Source organism: Neofelis nebulosa, chromosome 10 (genome assembly GCF_028018385.1).
Source record: "Neofelis nebulosa isolate mNeoNeb1 chromosome 10, mNeoNeb1.pri, whole genome shotgun sequence".
Lineage (NCBI taxonomy): Eukaryota > Metazoa > Chordata > Mammalia > Carnivora > Felidae > Neofelis > Neofelis nebulosa.
Window position 1 is genome coordinate 88,852,848 of NC_080791.1, and position 15,495 is coordinate 88,868,342.

Below are 15,495 nucleotides of genomic sequence, written 5' to 3' on the forward strand. Positions count from 1 at the left end.
ATGTTACGTGAATAGGTGTACATAAAATTAGAACACCGTAAAAAGGAAATAGGCTACCTGAGATGTTAAATGTTAGAAGCATGCTACAAATCAAATATTAGAACCAAATGAAATGTGAATGGTAGTTTGATGTATACCTTATGACGACATGAGAATTTGTGAAATTATTGGAGTTTTGTCCTCAAGTATTTTAATCTCAAAATCATTATGTGTGAAGCACTTGCTGGAGTCCAGGGTAATGAAGTAGAATGTAAAACGTTTAAGATGTGTCCTGTTCCTATCGTGAAGAAGCTCATAGTCTGGTAAATAGAGGAAAACCCGATCGAAAAAGAAAATTAACAGTAGCAACATAACATTTTATAATGCAATTTGTGATGCATTTCAAATTAATTACAGCTGCTGTAGGAATTCAGGAATAGGAAGAAAGACATCTGAGTTGATCGATGGTTGATCTGTGGTTTTTAAAGGAATTTGCAATAGGTGAACACAAGTAATAACATATCATTTTACTATTTTCCTATGGGCAGAATTTCTAGATGTCTAGAAGTATTTAATGGCCAGGTTGCCTAGTTCAATTGTTTTTTCCATGGTTACAGCAGAAACATACAAGGGTGTGATTTTTTTTCCCTTTTGAAGTACAATCTGTTTTAACTATGGAAACATCTGTCATTATAAAGAAGCATGTAAGGTGATATAATCTGCTTTCTCTGTATGACATACAAGGTTCCTTTTTGGTCTGATTTCTGCTTACCTCACCAGCCTAATCTCTCATTGCTTCTCTCAGGTACTATTAGCCAGCTCCTCCAAAGTTTCCTGTTCTCTTTTGCCTCCTGGGCTTTGGGTATGTTGTGCCTTCTTGGATCACTGCCTCATTACTTGATTGTCTTCTCCTCATCTTTTCAGGCTCAGATTATATATATATATATATATATATATATATATATATATGTATATATGTATACATACACACACATACAAATATGTATATAGTATACATAATGCACATAAATAATATACATAGTAATGTAAATCTGTATATGTCTCCTTGGTTTAGGAAGCCTTTCACCTTGCAAAAACTGAATTTGATACCCCTCCTGAATGTTCCTATAGCATTCTGACTTTACCTAATCCCCACCATAATTTCCAATTTGTCACTAGGTAGTAAGCAAGCTTCCTGAGCTCAGAAATCTTAACTGTTTTTCCCCCCACTGCTGTATCCTCAATGCCCTCATGCATTTGCAATAAATATTTGTTGAGTACAAAAATCTCCTTATGGTTAGGCCAATCACCTTTCAGGTGTTTCATAAATACCATCTAACCGATATGTTTATTTCATTAAAATAGTTTGTATTGATGGTTCTGAACTGTTTTAACTGAAGATAATATAACCATCTATGTGAACATCTTGGAATACAGTGAAGTAGTTTCTGTACAGTGAACTTCCAGAGCATATTCATCTTAGGGCTTAGATTTTCCTTCATGTTCTTTTATTGAGTGTGCCTATTGATACTGCTATACCAGCTATTTTTGGTTTATGTGTGAGGGAATGTATTTGTAGGTTACATGCTTTTCTATACCTGTATTTTTATTGTGTTTTTGGTTTTAGGTCTGTCTCGTGTAAGCCACATTTCTCCAGATTTTATTTTACTTTTATTCATTTTGATAATTTCTGCTGCTTTTAGTAGGTTGTTTTAATCCATTTACATTTATTACAATTACTGATATATTTGGACTTATTTCTACAATTTTTGTGTGTTGTTTTTTTTCTTTTCATGTGTCTGCCTTCAATTGGATGAAGTTTTTACTTAATTTTTCCTCTGCTTTTTTAAATGCTGTAGATTGTATTTCTGTATATTTTTTTTGGTGTACACTATTAGGTATTTTGGGTACATATTTAATTAAATTTTGCCAATAAAGTCTAGAGTTAGTTAGCCTTTTTTTTTTTGACCTATTTATGTCAAAGTTCTTAGCATGCTTTAACTATCAACGAAACATTCCCTTATCCAGCTTATTGTTTTTTAGAAGTTGAGTTTTACATTTTTTAAACCCTCAGAAATTAGCTTTTAAATGATTAATAGTTACCATTCTGTGAATCTCTAGTAATTTGCTTTGTGTAGCCCTTGGGTCTCCTCTGTGTCTATTTTTCTTCTTGATGAACTGCATTTTCTAATAGTTCATCAATAGGTGGTAAATTTTCTTAACCTTTATATGTCTAAAGAATCCTTTTCTTTTATTTGTGAATGATGGTTTGGCTGCATATAAAATTCTACAGTTCTTTTTCCCCAGCTTTTTGAAGATACTACTTTTTTGTCTTCTGATCTTTATTACAGCTTCTGAGAAGTGGGCTGTCATTCCATTGAAGTAATCCGTTTTTGGTTTTTTTGTCTTTTTTCTCTGATAGCTTTTAAGATTGTTTTTGGGGTACCTGGGTGGCTCTGTTGGTTGAGTGTCTGACTCTTGATTTCGACTCAGGTCATGATCTCATGATTCGTGAGATCAAGCCCTGCGTGGGGCTCTATGCTGGCAGCATGGAGCCGGTTTGGAATTCTCTCTCCCTCTCTCTCTGCCCCTCCCACCCTTTCTCTCTCTTTCTCTCACTCTCAAAATAAACTTAAAAAAAAAAAAAAAAGATTGTTTTTGTGTAGAATTTCATGACAGTGTATCTCATGTGGATTCATGTTTATACAGTCTAATGCTCTTTTTCTGTTTAAATTTTTTTTTAGTGAGGCATAAATTGCATAAAGTATAAGCTCAGTTAATTTTTACATACACATATATACCAGGTTACTGCTGCCTAGTCAAGATTCATAATATTTCTAGCAAGCTACAAGGCTCCCGGTGCCCCCTCCTAGTCCATACACCATAGGCTAAAATTACTCTATATTCGTTCAGAGCTCTTTCATGTTGAGGATACATATTTCCTTTCCGTTGTAGGAAATTCTCAGCAATTATCTTTTCATGTATTGCTTCTATACTCTTCCGTTGGAAAATCCATTAGACGGACATTGCAGCCTCAATCTGTGTTGTGTCTCTTAAGTGCTCTCTTCTATTTTTAATCTTTTTCTCTGCCTGTATTAAGTTCCAAGTAGTTCCTTAATGCCACCTTTAATTCACTAATTCACTTCACTATGTCCAGTCTAGAGTACATCCCATTGATTGTTTCTATTTCAGTGACTATATTTTTCATTTCCAAGATTTCTAATTAGTTCTTTCCTTCCTACGTGATATTACTTTGTTTCATTTCTGTACACTGTTTTTTATCTCTTGTTCTTGTGATGGGCCTTTTACCTTCATTTGTATTTCTGAGCATCCTCAAAATACTTACTTAAAAATCTTTGGCAGGCTGCACTAAATGAGTTGCATCTGAAATATTTTTTTTCAGTGATTGATTTTGTGGTTTTCTTTCTTAGCATTAAATTTCTTCAAATGTTTTGGAATTGCATTTTGTAATTTACTTTTCAGTGGAAGGCTTTTTGTTTGTGTTTCAATGTCTTCCTGCCCTCCCTTTCCTCACTCCCAGTCTAGGGATTTTGCTGTTGATATTGGAGATATTGGTAGGATGCAGTGATGGAGACAGAGGGTGGCTTGGCTCAGATCCTGGTACTAAGGCAGTGTTTTGTACCCCACCTCCTAGACTACTGCAGTTCTTTGTAAAGCCATAGTCCTAGTCAACATGTCTTCATTGCCCACTTAATCAGCCCCCTATTTTGAGTAAAGGCACTGATCCAGCCCTGACTTTAAGGGGAGATTCTGATTTGCAAATCACTTCAGCAAATCACTTTTAGTTCTCTTTACTCCAAAGAAAACCACTGCATTCTCCCCGCTGATCACCCCCTCCACACAACACACACACCTGCTTCTGGATCCAGAAACAGCAAGGCAGGTACTGCTCAACATTTTTGAGTTTCCATACTTTCTGTTGCACAGACGTGTTTCTTATTTGACCTCAGTTGTGTCTATGACATTGTCTCATTTTGTTTAATATACTTTATTTATGCTCTGCAGTGCCAACAGGGTTTCTGAACTCACCCTACAATGTTAACCCAGAAGCGCTATTAATTGTAAAACTTTTCTCTTCATGGAATGATAGTCAAAATATATTAAAAAGAAAGGAATGGGTCTGGAATTGATTTGTTTGGAGGAGAATATGCATTCGTTGCTATTGTCTCTAAAATGTAAACTTCATTTTTTAACATTTGCTCAGTAATCTTTTGTAATTGTCTTTTACTATAACAGATATAGTTTATGTCCATTATAGAGCTTTTGGAAAATACAGCAGACCATACATTTATACACACGTGCAAACACACACACATATACAATGAGAATTACTTGTAATTCTATAGCCTAGAGCTAGCTACCTAATATCTTGGTATTTATTATTCATGTTTTACTTAAGCACACTCCAGCCCACATACTAATATTCATATTTTAAAAAAAAAAAAACAAAACAAACCCAGTCTTGTTTTGTAGGTGAAGCTGTGAGTGCTGGAGATGCCTTATGTGAAATAGAGACTGACAAAGCTGTGGTTACCTTAGATGCAAGTGATGATGGCATCTTGGCCAAAATAGTGGTAAGTTTATATTTTGATGTCTTCAACAGGATGAAGATCTCTTAAATGGGAAGTTCCTTGAATTAGAGTCACCCTTTATTTTTACCACTGTATTTACAGTGTTGTGTTATCTGTATGTACATAATACATTTTTAATTCAGATGTTTAAAATAGTTGAGTTTTAAGGTCTGATAATAGCCAGTGATGATCAGACAACATGGAAATATTTCAACCATGACAGTGGTACTCAGTGTTTTGGGTTTCCTCATAGAGGATGAGAAGCATTCTGGCCTGAGAAGAGAGAAGGCTCTTTGAGGTGGAATTTGAAGACAAAGCAATAGGTTAAAGCTCAGCACTAGCAGTTTCCGAGTTTGTAGTCAGTTAAACCAGAAAGAAGGAACGTTTTACTGTATCACATGAAATCAAGAAATCCTTTCTTCATCTGTCCCCAGGACTCCCAGGATTGGAAGTATGTAAAGTGACCATCTGTTCAGCTCCTGTTCTCCAGACAAGAATATCTTAAGTTGTCCAGTGCAGATTCTTGTCTATAGGTTTCATAGCCTCACTCAGTGGCCTGGTCCAACTCTGACTCATCCTTACAGTTTGGACATTTTTGCAATCATTTAAAAATATCTATATAAAAAGATACATATGTGGTATTTTTCACATACTTAAAAATAGTTGAGTTGACAGTCTTGTCTATTGATAGTATATTTTCTGTTTCATGAGCTTTTTAATGATATATATATACTTGTGGGTTTAGCAAAACTGAAGTCATTTCCTTTGAGATCCCAATTTAAATAGATGCAGTAATTTTGAATATTCCTCTCTGGGCAATCTTTGCTTTATCACTAATTTAAAATATGGAGCTATGCCTTGAATACTGTAATGGTATTACTAGAAGTGGAAGCTATTAGTACAGACGTTCAATCAAAGTGTCTAGCAATAAAAGAAAGGTTAGTTAACAGAAGAAAACGTGGAATATCATGTAGCCATTAAAAATTGTTTCTAGAAAAAAATGTAGTTTCTTTACATGTTATACATTAATAAAAATTTTTCAATTTTTTTGAAAAAACGCTTTTAAAATTGTATATGGGCAGGGGCGCCTGAGTGCCTCAGTTGGTTGAGCATCTGACTTGGGCTCAGGTCATGATCTTGTGGTTCATGAGTTTGAGCCCAGCCATCGGCCTTTCTGCCGTGAGCGCAGAGCCTGCTTCAGATCTTCTGTCTGCCTCTCTCTCTGCCCCTTCCCTGCTCCTGCTCTCTCTCTCAAAAATAAAACATTTTAAAAAATGAAAAAATTGTATATGGGCAGTGATTATAATCTTGTAGGACTTAAAAAAAAATTTTTTTTTAATGTTTATTTATTTTTGGGAGAGAGAAGGAGACAGGGATCCGAAATGGGCTCTGCACTGACAGTAGAGAGCCCAGTTGTGGAGCTCAAACCCACAAACCTTGAGCTCATGATCTGAGTTGAAGTCAGCCGCTTAACCGACTGAGCCACCCAGGTGCCCCAATCTTATAGGACTTTAAAGAAAAACATCTATAGAAAAGATTAAAGTGTTGTAAAAATGTCAGTTGTTTTTGGGGGATGGAACTAAGATCCTCCTACTCCATATTTTCTATTTTTCTTTATTGTCTAAATTTTCTATAATAGCTATATTGTTTTTATAATGAAATAGTAGCATTTTTGTGAAAATTAAAATAAAATGCTTAAAGCCTACTTAGGGTTACATGATATATTCACTGATGGAGCGTGTTTGTTTCTTCTAGAACATGTAATAATATGTTGTAACAGCTAAGATTGTAGGCTCTGGAGTTAAACTGCTGCCTGATTCATATAGCTAATAGATTCTGCCAGTTATTAGTTATGTAATAGTTGGCAAATTCTTTAACCTCTCGGTGCATTTTTCCTCGTAATGAGGATAATGACAATACCATCTACGTCATGGATAGTAGTAGAGATTGAGATAATACGCACATACTCATTACAAGACCTATTGCCCACCAAATGTCAATATATGTTGCTGTCTTCGTCATTATTACAATTACTCACCCAACTCTTGGTGACCATTAGCTCGCATGTCAGTCTGTTTTTTACCTAATAATTTGTATTCGTTGTTTGCGACTGAATGGTTAGTATTCATTTGGGCCTCTGTAGTTTGGTACAGAGATGCCGCACATCTATCAGTAGTCCATTGTTGATGGGTTTTCAGTTCTGAGACACCAGCTCACCTCTGTTTTGGGCATGGATATAACCCCTTCCTTTGTACATTTTATCCAGAGGCTACACTTTGGAATGTTACAGTCTATTTAGATGTAGATCTATATATAGTTTTCCATTCGTGTTTTCTACTAGAAACCTTTCCCCTTTTTTCTAGTCATTTATATATTGCTTTTTACATTCTGATTATCAAACTTTCTTTACTTGTCATCTGCAATATTAACGGCCACGTTAAAGCACATTGTTGAAAATACTTCCTTGGAGGAAATATGAATGGAAAACTAAAATTTCTATACCTTCATAATAAGGAAAATATAAATATTCATACCAAAAGCATCCGACTTCAGCTCAGGTCATGATCTCATGGTCCGTGGGTTCGAGCTCCGTGTTGGGCTCTGTGCTGACAGCTCAGCGCCTGGAGCCTGCTTCAGATTGTCTCCCTCTCTCTGCCCCTCCCCCGTTCATGCTCGTGCTCTCTCTGTCTCTCTCAAAATAATAAGTAAACATTAAAAAAATTAAAAAAATAGTTTCTAACTAATTTATGCAGAGTTTGAAAAAAGAAAAGATTGCTTGAATTACAATATGTAACAAACCCAGCTACGTTTTATTGTGTATGCTTTTGGCAAGCTGTGTTCTTAGACCTAGCTCTGGGTCCTTTGACTATGAAAGTCTTTCAGAATTGATAGCTTTTCCCACTTAGCTGCTTTGTAATGCATTTCACATTGCTAACAGTGTTATAGGTCAGTAGTGCCTATTCATCTGGCCCCTAATGCTCTGAAAAGGTAGGGGGCCTAGTGGGAGTATGTGATTGATAAGGGCTTTAGCAGCACAAATGGCTACTTCCTTGCCAAAGAAAAGATTGTATGTATATTTTAGGGCCTTGTGGCTTTGTGATTATTCCACATGCGTTTTGGATAATAGGAATGGGAGTATATTCATTTCCTAATGTATACAGTTTTCTGGTGAAAAAAATCAAGGTGATATTACTGGGGATTTTTAGTCTTTCACCCTACTCCACTCTCAGCCCTCCCACCCTCCTGCCAGTTACACCTGTCTTTCACTGTGGAATAATTCTCATATGAGCAAATAATAAAATGATTTTAATAAGAATACATATAAGAGATCTTTACTTTCAGAGTCAAGGAGTTGGATGATTGATCTCATTAAAAGGCAAGTGATGACAAAAAGCTCTAGTTTTTAGTCTGCCCACGTTTTTGAAACAATTAGAAATTATTGTCTGTTTTGCTCTTCATGGAGGTTTGTTTGCATAGTCTTTGAGAGGTTTTTGTATTCTTCTCCTCCCCCTGCCCAATTTCATTCTCTTCTCATTCGTAATTTTTGCATCTGATTTCCATTTTAGATATAAACTAATAATTATTACATTTTAATTAGAACCAGAAGAAAGCTTAGAAGCTCTTAATAATGTTAATAAAGAGCAATTGCTGTCAGTGTAGATAATTTTATGATTCATTTCCAGTTTAGTTCAGTTAATGAGGGAGTTGTTAAAAAGTCTTATTTAATCACTGGTAAATTGCTGTGCGGAAAACCTTAAATTTTTACACACATGCCAGTTCATAAGCTTAGTCTTAAATTTATCTGGTAAATTGAACAGCAAGTGTTTTAAATGATAAATTAATAAAATAGCATATTAGGATGACATATTTGGAGAATTTATTAAAGATCGTCTGGTTTGGCTTCTTATATGATTTGTTACAAACCAGAATACTTTTGAGGGTGAAAAGGGTGGGGATGTTAAGATTATTTGAACTTCTATAATTTTTTGAAATTTTAATTTATTGACTAGCAAAACATTCACTGATAGATTTTATAATATTGGTAGACCATTACTATTCAAAACAATTTTCAAGAATAGAATTTTTTTCTGAAATCCATGGATATTAAAGCAAAATTGTAAAACATACTTGCTGTAGGGACACCTGGCTGGCTTAGTCGGTGGAGCAGGTGACTCTTGATCTCGGGGTCGTGAGTTGAAGTTCCACGTTGGACAGGGCTTACTTGATCATTCGAAAATTAAAAAACAAAGATTCATTATTTTTGGTACTATTTGTGTTCTCCAATCCATTTCTTAGCTGCATCTCACTCTAATACTGTGTCACTGGTGTTTTTTTGAAGACTGTAGTTTTTCAATATAATTTTTATTGTTCGGTCCCTTTCCTCCCTTATCGAGCAAGTTATTTAACCTTTCTGTGCTTCAGTTTCCTCATCTGTACATGAATAATAATAGCACTTACGTTGAAATGTTGTTAGGAGAATTAAATGAGTTGACACAGTGCTAGAACAGTGCCTGGCAATTGAATGCCAAACTGTTACTCAAAGACTTAATGAGTGTTTTTTTTCTCCCCGCTGTGCATTTTTAGCTTGCCATTGATTTGTTGTCAGTGTCAGTATTTCTTATGTGTCTTCCTTTAAAAAAATTTTTTTTTGACATTTATGCATCTTTGAGAGACAGAGAAAGACAGAGCTGAGTGGGGGAGGAGCAGAGAGAGAGGGAGACACAGAATCCGAAGCAGGCTCCAGGCTCCGAGCTGTCGGCACAGAGCCCGATGCGGGGCTCGAACTCACGGACTGCGAGATCATGACCTGAGCCAAAGTCGGACGCTTAACCGACTGAGCCACCCGGGCGCCTCTATGTGCCTTCCTTTTAGACCAAAGTTCATTGTGCACATGAGTTAAAGTGTGTATATTAAAGAATACAGTTTAAAGCTGTATAATGGTTTGAACCATGATAGAAAATTGTTACTAAGTTTTCAAACCAAGTCAGCCATGCGACTCGGCTCAACTCCACTGACCGCAGTGCATGCTCCTTCTGTGCTCAGCAGCTCTCACACTGTCCTATTTTACAGAAGAAAATATTTAAATAATTAAAATATTTAACTTATTATTTTTTAACATCACAATCAAAATACAGTTTTTCCCAGCACCTTGAGTGGAGTGAACCCCCTCAAATAATTTCTCTGTTGGGAAATTCTGCTGACTTCAGCATCTCCTATTAGCGGATACACTGAGGAAGCTCCGGTGGGCAGTATGGAGCACATTTGCAGGTGATTCATTTCAGCCTATGGGAATGTCTCTTGTAAAGAAAGAGGCCCCATCCCTGGGGTCTGTGTCTGGGGATGGAGTTCAGCAGCCTGTGTGTGGTCCTGTGGAGAAATACGTTTGCCCCAGGCCTTCCTGCCTATTTTCGCTTTCGCTGCTGTCCTGCTGTCCGCTGTCCACTCCCCAGTCCTGCCAGCCTCCTGCTGGCCCTTCAAGCGCAACTTTCCAACCCTTACCAATGGGGCACTCCTCTCCTGTCCACTCTTGATCCATGTTGAGTGTGTTTTTTGTTTTAAAACACAAATTTTATTTGAAATAATATTAATTTATCCTTTTGACATAATAGTAAAAAAAAAACGAGTAGTCCACAGAACTAAAACTTTTCAGTATGTGACAGACAGCTAAACAAATTGTTCTTGGGTTGTTTTGTGTTTTTTTCACAGGTTGCACTTCATGAAATGTCCTTATCTTATGTACCTGTGTCTTATATATGTATAACACTTCATCAAAGTGTTATTTCTGTTCTTCTCCACCAGTAATTAGTAAACTTTGAAAGCTTCCTAACTTCCAGAACTTACGCCTTATTTATTTTTAGACTAGTGCATATACTGATAACCATCAAAATTAATGTTAATCAGAAATGTCATGCCCATTTTAGGAGTTAAGCTCTTATAATTACTCTATTAGTGAACATCCTACAGCCTCGCATTCTATTATTCACTACATTACATCGGTAATGAACTTTATTTAATGTAATTGAAAGAGAATAATACAAATTTTAAAGGAATGACATTTTCTTCCAGTACTGAACTTAAAAACATTGTCATCTGAAGGTTCTCTAGGGACTTATCTTACTAACTAAATAAAAAGCAACTCTTCGTTTATAAATGAATGCTGCTGAAATGTTTAAAATACATTAAATTTTTTTTAACTTCAATCTTATTTATTCTTTTAATTGACATTATCTATGAAAAATTGTTTGATTAGCTGAGTCACCAGTGTGTTTCTGTTGTATTTGTAAAAATTCGTGGGGTTTTATTTTATTTCTCAGGTTTTGTAAATAGATACATAGGGAAAAAATTAAATATAGGGAAAGACAGAAACCAACATTAACCAGGGTAGTTAACCAATTCTGTTTATGCGATGGGATATTCTTTTCTCCAGAGACTGTTCACCGAACATATTTTATGTTTACATTAGTCAGTAGGACTCACTTAGGAGAGTTAATTCCTCGTGAGCTCCTGGAATTCCTAAGCCATTGTGTAGAAACTGTCTGGGAAAGACAAGTAGTTGAGGGATAAAACCATAGTCTCCTGTTTGGATTTGTACGATTGACATCAAAAGGAAGATGGTATGATCACTCTTATATATTTGAAAGCTGTCAGGGAAGAGATTCTGGATTTTTTTTTCAGGCTGTCGCATGAATAACTGGGAGAGGGAGAATGGTGAAGGAAGGCATGCATGGGGGAAGGCAGGAAAGGACGGTGGTGGGTGGAAGGAGGAGGCAGGCTGACTGGGGAGCAGATTTTAGCTCAAATTAAGATCTTTCTAATCAGTACAGAATTATGTAAACTACTTCGTGAGGTCATGAGCCTTTCCATCTCTGCAGTTATTTTCTTTTTGAAATATAGGTTGAAGAAGGATCTAAAAATATACGGCTAGGGGCACTAATTGGTTTGCTAGTTGAAGAAGGAGAAGATTGGAAACATGTTGAAATCCCCAAAGATGTAGGTCCTCCATCACCAGCTTCAAAACCATCAGTGCCTTGCCCCTCGCCAGAACCACAGATTTCTACTCCTGTCAAAAAGGAACATATACCGGGAAAACTGCAGTGAGTATGTTTATTTGGATGCTGATGTAAAAAAACAAAACCAAACCAACTCCTAGGGTATCTTAATCATTATCAAACATCTTTGTACCTTATATATGAAGTGGCAGATCTTCCTTTTTTTCTCTTAGGTAACTGACGCCTAGGAATGATTATTTTATGTCATTGTTCATTCAACAAACAAATAGTTCTTGAATACCTGCCCTGTTCCAGGTAGTAGGAAAGCTCTGCTCACCTGGTGGAGAACAAAGCAGTCTGTGTTGTCCATGTTGAACTTGACTTGGGTTTTAGCCTTCTGGGATGGAATTTAATATACCAAATTTCAGATCGTGTTTTCATCCATGGAATTCTAGTTACCATAATGTGAATTCCAGTTTTAAATGTATAACTGATGTAAAATGGAATTAGCAGGAGTGCCTGGGTGGCTCAGTCAGTTAAGCCTCCGACTTCGGCTCAGGTCATGATCTCACAGTTCCTGAGTTCAAGCCCCATGTCGGGGTCTGTGCTGACAGCTCAGGGCCTGGAGTCTGCTTCAGATTCTAGATCTCCCTCTCTCTCTGCCCCTCCCCCACTCATTCATTTTCTCTCTCTCTCTCTCTCTCTGTCTCTCCCTCTCTGTCTCTCCCTCTCTCTCTGTGTCTCTCAAAAAATAAACATTAAAAAATTTTTAAGTAAAATGGAATTAGCATCTTAACATGCATTTCTTTGCAACTATTCTGCATGTGAGTGTCTGACACAGATTAGAGCTCAATTTTATCCCTGTATAACACACTTAGCAAACACCATTTCATTTCAGCTTTGCATAGCTTAAATGGATGGACTCAGAAAATTCTAACAAGTTCATTTATTTATTTTAACATTCTCTATAATTATACAAAATTACTTTATAAGAAAAAGCTCTTCATCGAGAAGGGTCCTCTTATGAACCACTTTCAGACTTAAATAAAAGTGCAGAATTTTTCCTTTTTAAAAATTTTTTCCTTCAGCTTACCAATGTCAGTTTTTGTCAGAAAAAAATCCACAGTGATTTTGAAGTGCTGAGTTGTAAATTCCCGTCACCGTTTACACAGCACTTCTGACTTCCTTGCTTTAACTTCCCTTCATTTACCATGAAAACCAGAGGCAGGCTCCTGGCTGTGTTTACTGCTCTTCTCTTGTTGCAGAGACCACAGTGTGTACTCCGTCATTCTGTGACGATCCATCACTAGAGACTTAATGAGTCTGAGACCCGGGGGTGTAGGTTATAAAGCGGCGGACCTGTGAACCGCACAGTGTTGGCCCACACAGTGATTTTCTTAAATAAAAGTTCTGAATTGGTTATAGTTAATCTTACAAAAAATCTAAAATTTCAGTTTCTTCTGAAAAATCTAAAGATTTGATAGCACTGAGTCCATATCACCTAGAGCTGTTTCCCGAAACTGGAGCAAGTACCACGTTCCTTCCTCTCCATTTTTTAGTTACACACTTCTGGACCCAGCCCCTTTTATTCAATTTTCAGTTGTCACATCTTTATCAAACTGTATAGTTATTTGTATCAGCTGCTTTGCCTAAAGGTCATAATTGAAGAGTGGACACTCAGTAGTTGTGTGGCCTTTTGGTATATCTCAGTTTCCATGTCTAATAATCAACGTAAGTGTTTTGCCTCTTAACTCTTTGGAGTAAATCTAAAATAATGCTTTCATGTAAATACTAATGTCTTTTAAAAAAAAAAATAAAGGATACAATTCAACAACAACAAAACAAACAATTCAATTAAAATAGGCAAAGTAGGGGTGCCTGGGTGGCTCAGTTGGTTAAGCGTCCGACTTTGGCTCAGGTCATGATCTCCCCGTTTGCAGGTTCAGGCCCCGCGTCGGGCTCTGTGCTGACAGCTCAGAGCCTGGAGCCTGCTTCGGATTCTGGGTCTCCCTCTCTCTGCCCCTCCCCCACTGGTGCTCTGTGTCTCTGTCTCTCAAAAATAAATAAACATTAGAAAATTTTTTTAAAAAATAGGCCAAGTACTCAGATATATATTTTTGTCCAAAGAAGATGTATGAATGGCCAATAAACATGTGAAAAGATGCTCAGTGTCCCTAATCATTAGGGAATTGACAGTCAATGCCACAGCGAGCTACCATTTCACATTCATTGGATTGGCTATTGTTAAAAAAAAATAATGATAATAATGTGTTGACAGAGAAATTACAACAGTTGTGCACTGTTGGTAGGAATGTAAAATGGTGCAATCACTGGAAAACAGCATGGCAGTTCCTAAAAAATTAAAAATAGAATTACCATATGATCCTTTTCTTGGTATGTACTCAAGCAATTCCTTTTCTCGGTATATACTCAAGCAATTCCTTTTCTCGGTATATACTCAAAAAAGTTGAAAGCAGGAACTCAGAGATATTTGTATAACCACGTATAGCAGTGTTATTCACAGTAGCCAAAAGATGGGAACAACTCAGGTGTCCAAAATGTGCCGTATACATACAGTGAAATGTTACTCAGCTTTGGAAAGGATGGAAACACTGACACATATACCATGACATGGATGAACCTTGAAGACATTATGCTAAGTAAAATAAGCCAACCACAAAAAGACAGATGTAATGTAATTCCACTTACGTGAATTACCCAGAGTAGCCAAATTGGTAAAGAGGGTAGAAAGCTGTCTGCTGGGAGCTAGGGGAGTGGGGAGTTCGTGTTTAATGGGGACAGAGTTTCAGTTTGGGAGAATGAAAGTTCTGGAGATGGCTGGTGTAATTGTACTTTATGCCACTCAATTGTACACCTAAAAATGTTTTAAATTGTAAATTTTATGTATTTTTACCACACACAGAAAAAATGAAGGAATGATTTATCTAGTTCCATATTGATGTGTTTGATTAGGAACCATTTGAAAAATTATTACTCGAAATAGAAGCTCTCCTCTTTTGAATATTTACTTTTTTTTTTTTTTTTTTTTTTTTTTGAGAGAGAGAGTGAGAGCAGGGGAGGTGGGCAGAGGGGGAGAGACAGACAGAGAGAGAGAGACAGACAGAGAGAGAGAGAGAATGAGAATCTTAAGCAGGCTCAGCGCGGAGCCCAACACAGGGCTCAATCCTTGACAATCCTCATGACACAGGGTCATGACCCTGGAATCATGACCTGAGCTGAAATTAAGAGTTGGACACTCAACCGATTGAGCCACCCAGGCACCCTGAATATTTACTCTTATTGAAAGAGTATTTTGAAATAGTAACTAAGTAAATTTGTATGAAATGTTTTGGTAGTAAAGTAAACCAGATTCATACAGATTAATTTATTTTATTGTGACTATCTCTGGGAGTCATTTTAATTTCATTGTAAGTTTTTATTTTTCTAAGTTTCAGCAAAATTGTTGACGTTTATGTACATTTGATTCAAATTTAAGTGTTTATTGGTTTCCTTAATCTCTTCATGTTTTCTTCTTAGGTTCCGTTTAAGTCCAGCTGCCCGTAATATTCTGGAAAAACACTCCCTGGATGCTAGCCAGGGCACAGCCACTGGCCCTCGGGGGATATTCACTAAAGAGTATGTTTGTGCTTTTTTTTTTTTAATTAAAAAAATTTTTTTTAAGTTTATTTATTTATTTAGAGAGAGACAGAGAGGGCGGGCAAGCAGGGGAGGGACAGAAAGAGAGTCCCAAGCAGGCTCTGCACTGTCAGCGCAAAGCCCGACACGGGGCTCAAACTCCCAAAACTGTGAGATCATGACCTGAGCTGAAATCAAGAGTCAGACGTTTAACCAACCAAGCCACCCAGGTGCCCCTGTTTGTGCTTTTTGTAACAACCAATTCCATTATTTATCATGATCATCCTTTTCTGAAAGTA

At 36.7% G+C, this 15,495-nt stretch overlaps 1 protein-coding gene across 2 annotated transcripts in view; it reads left to right on the top strand.

Annotated features, from left to right (window-relative positions):
• The window catches only part of PDHX (pyruvate dehydrogenase complex component X), a 72,819-nt gene that overhangs the window by 24,690 nt on the left and 32,634 nt on the right, over positions 1 to 15,495 (top strand). For both annotated transcript variants that reach the window (XM_058688612.1, XM_058688613.1), the window contains exons 3-5: positions 4,474 to 4,574; positions 11,466 to 11,665; positions 15,098 to 15,196. In XM_058688612.1, coding sequence (XP_058544595.1) covers positions 4,474 to 4,574; positions 11,466 to 11,665; positions 15,098 to 15,196 — 400 coding nt within the window. The remainder of the gene's footprint in view (positions 1 to 4,473; positions 4,575 to 11,465; positions 11,666 to 15,097; positions 15,197 to 15,495) is intronic.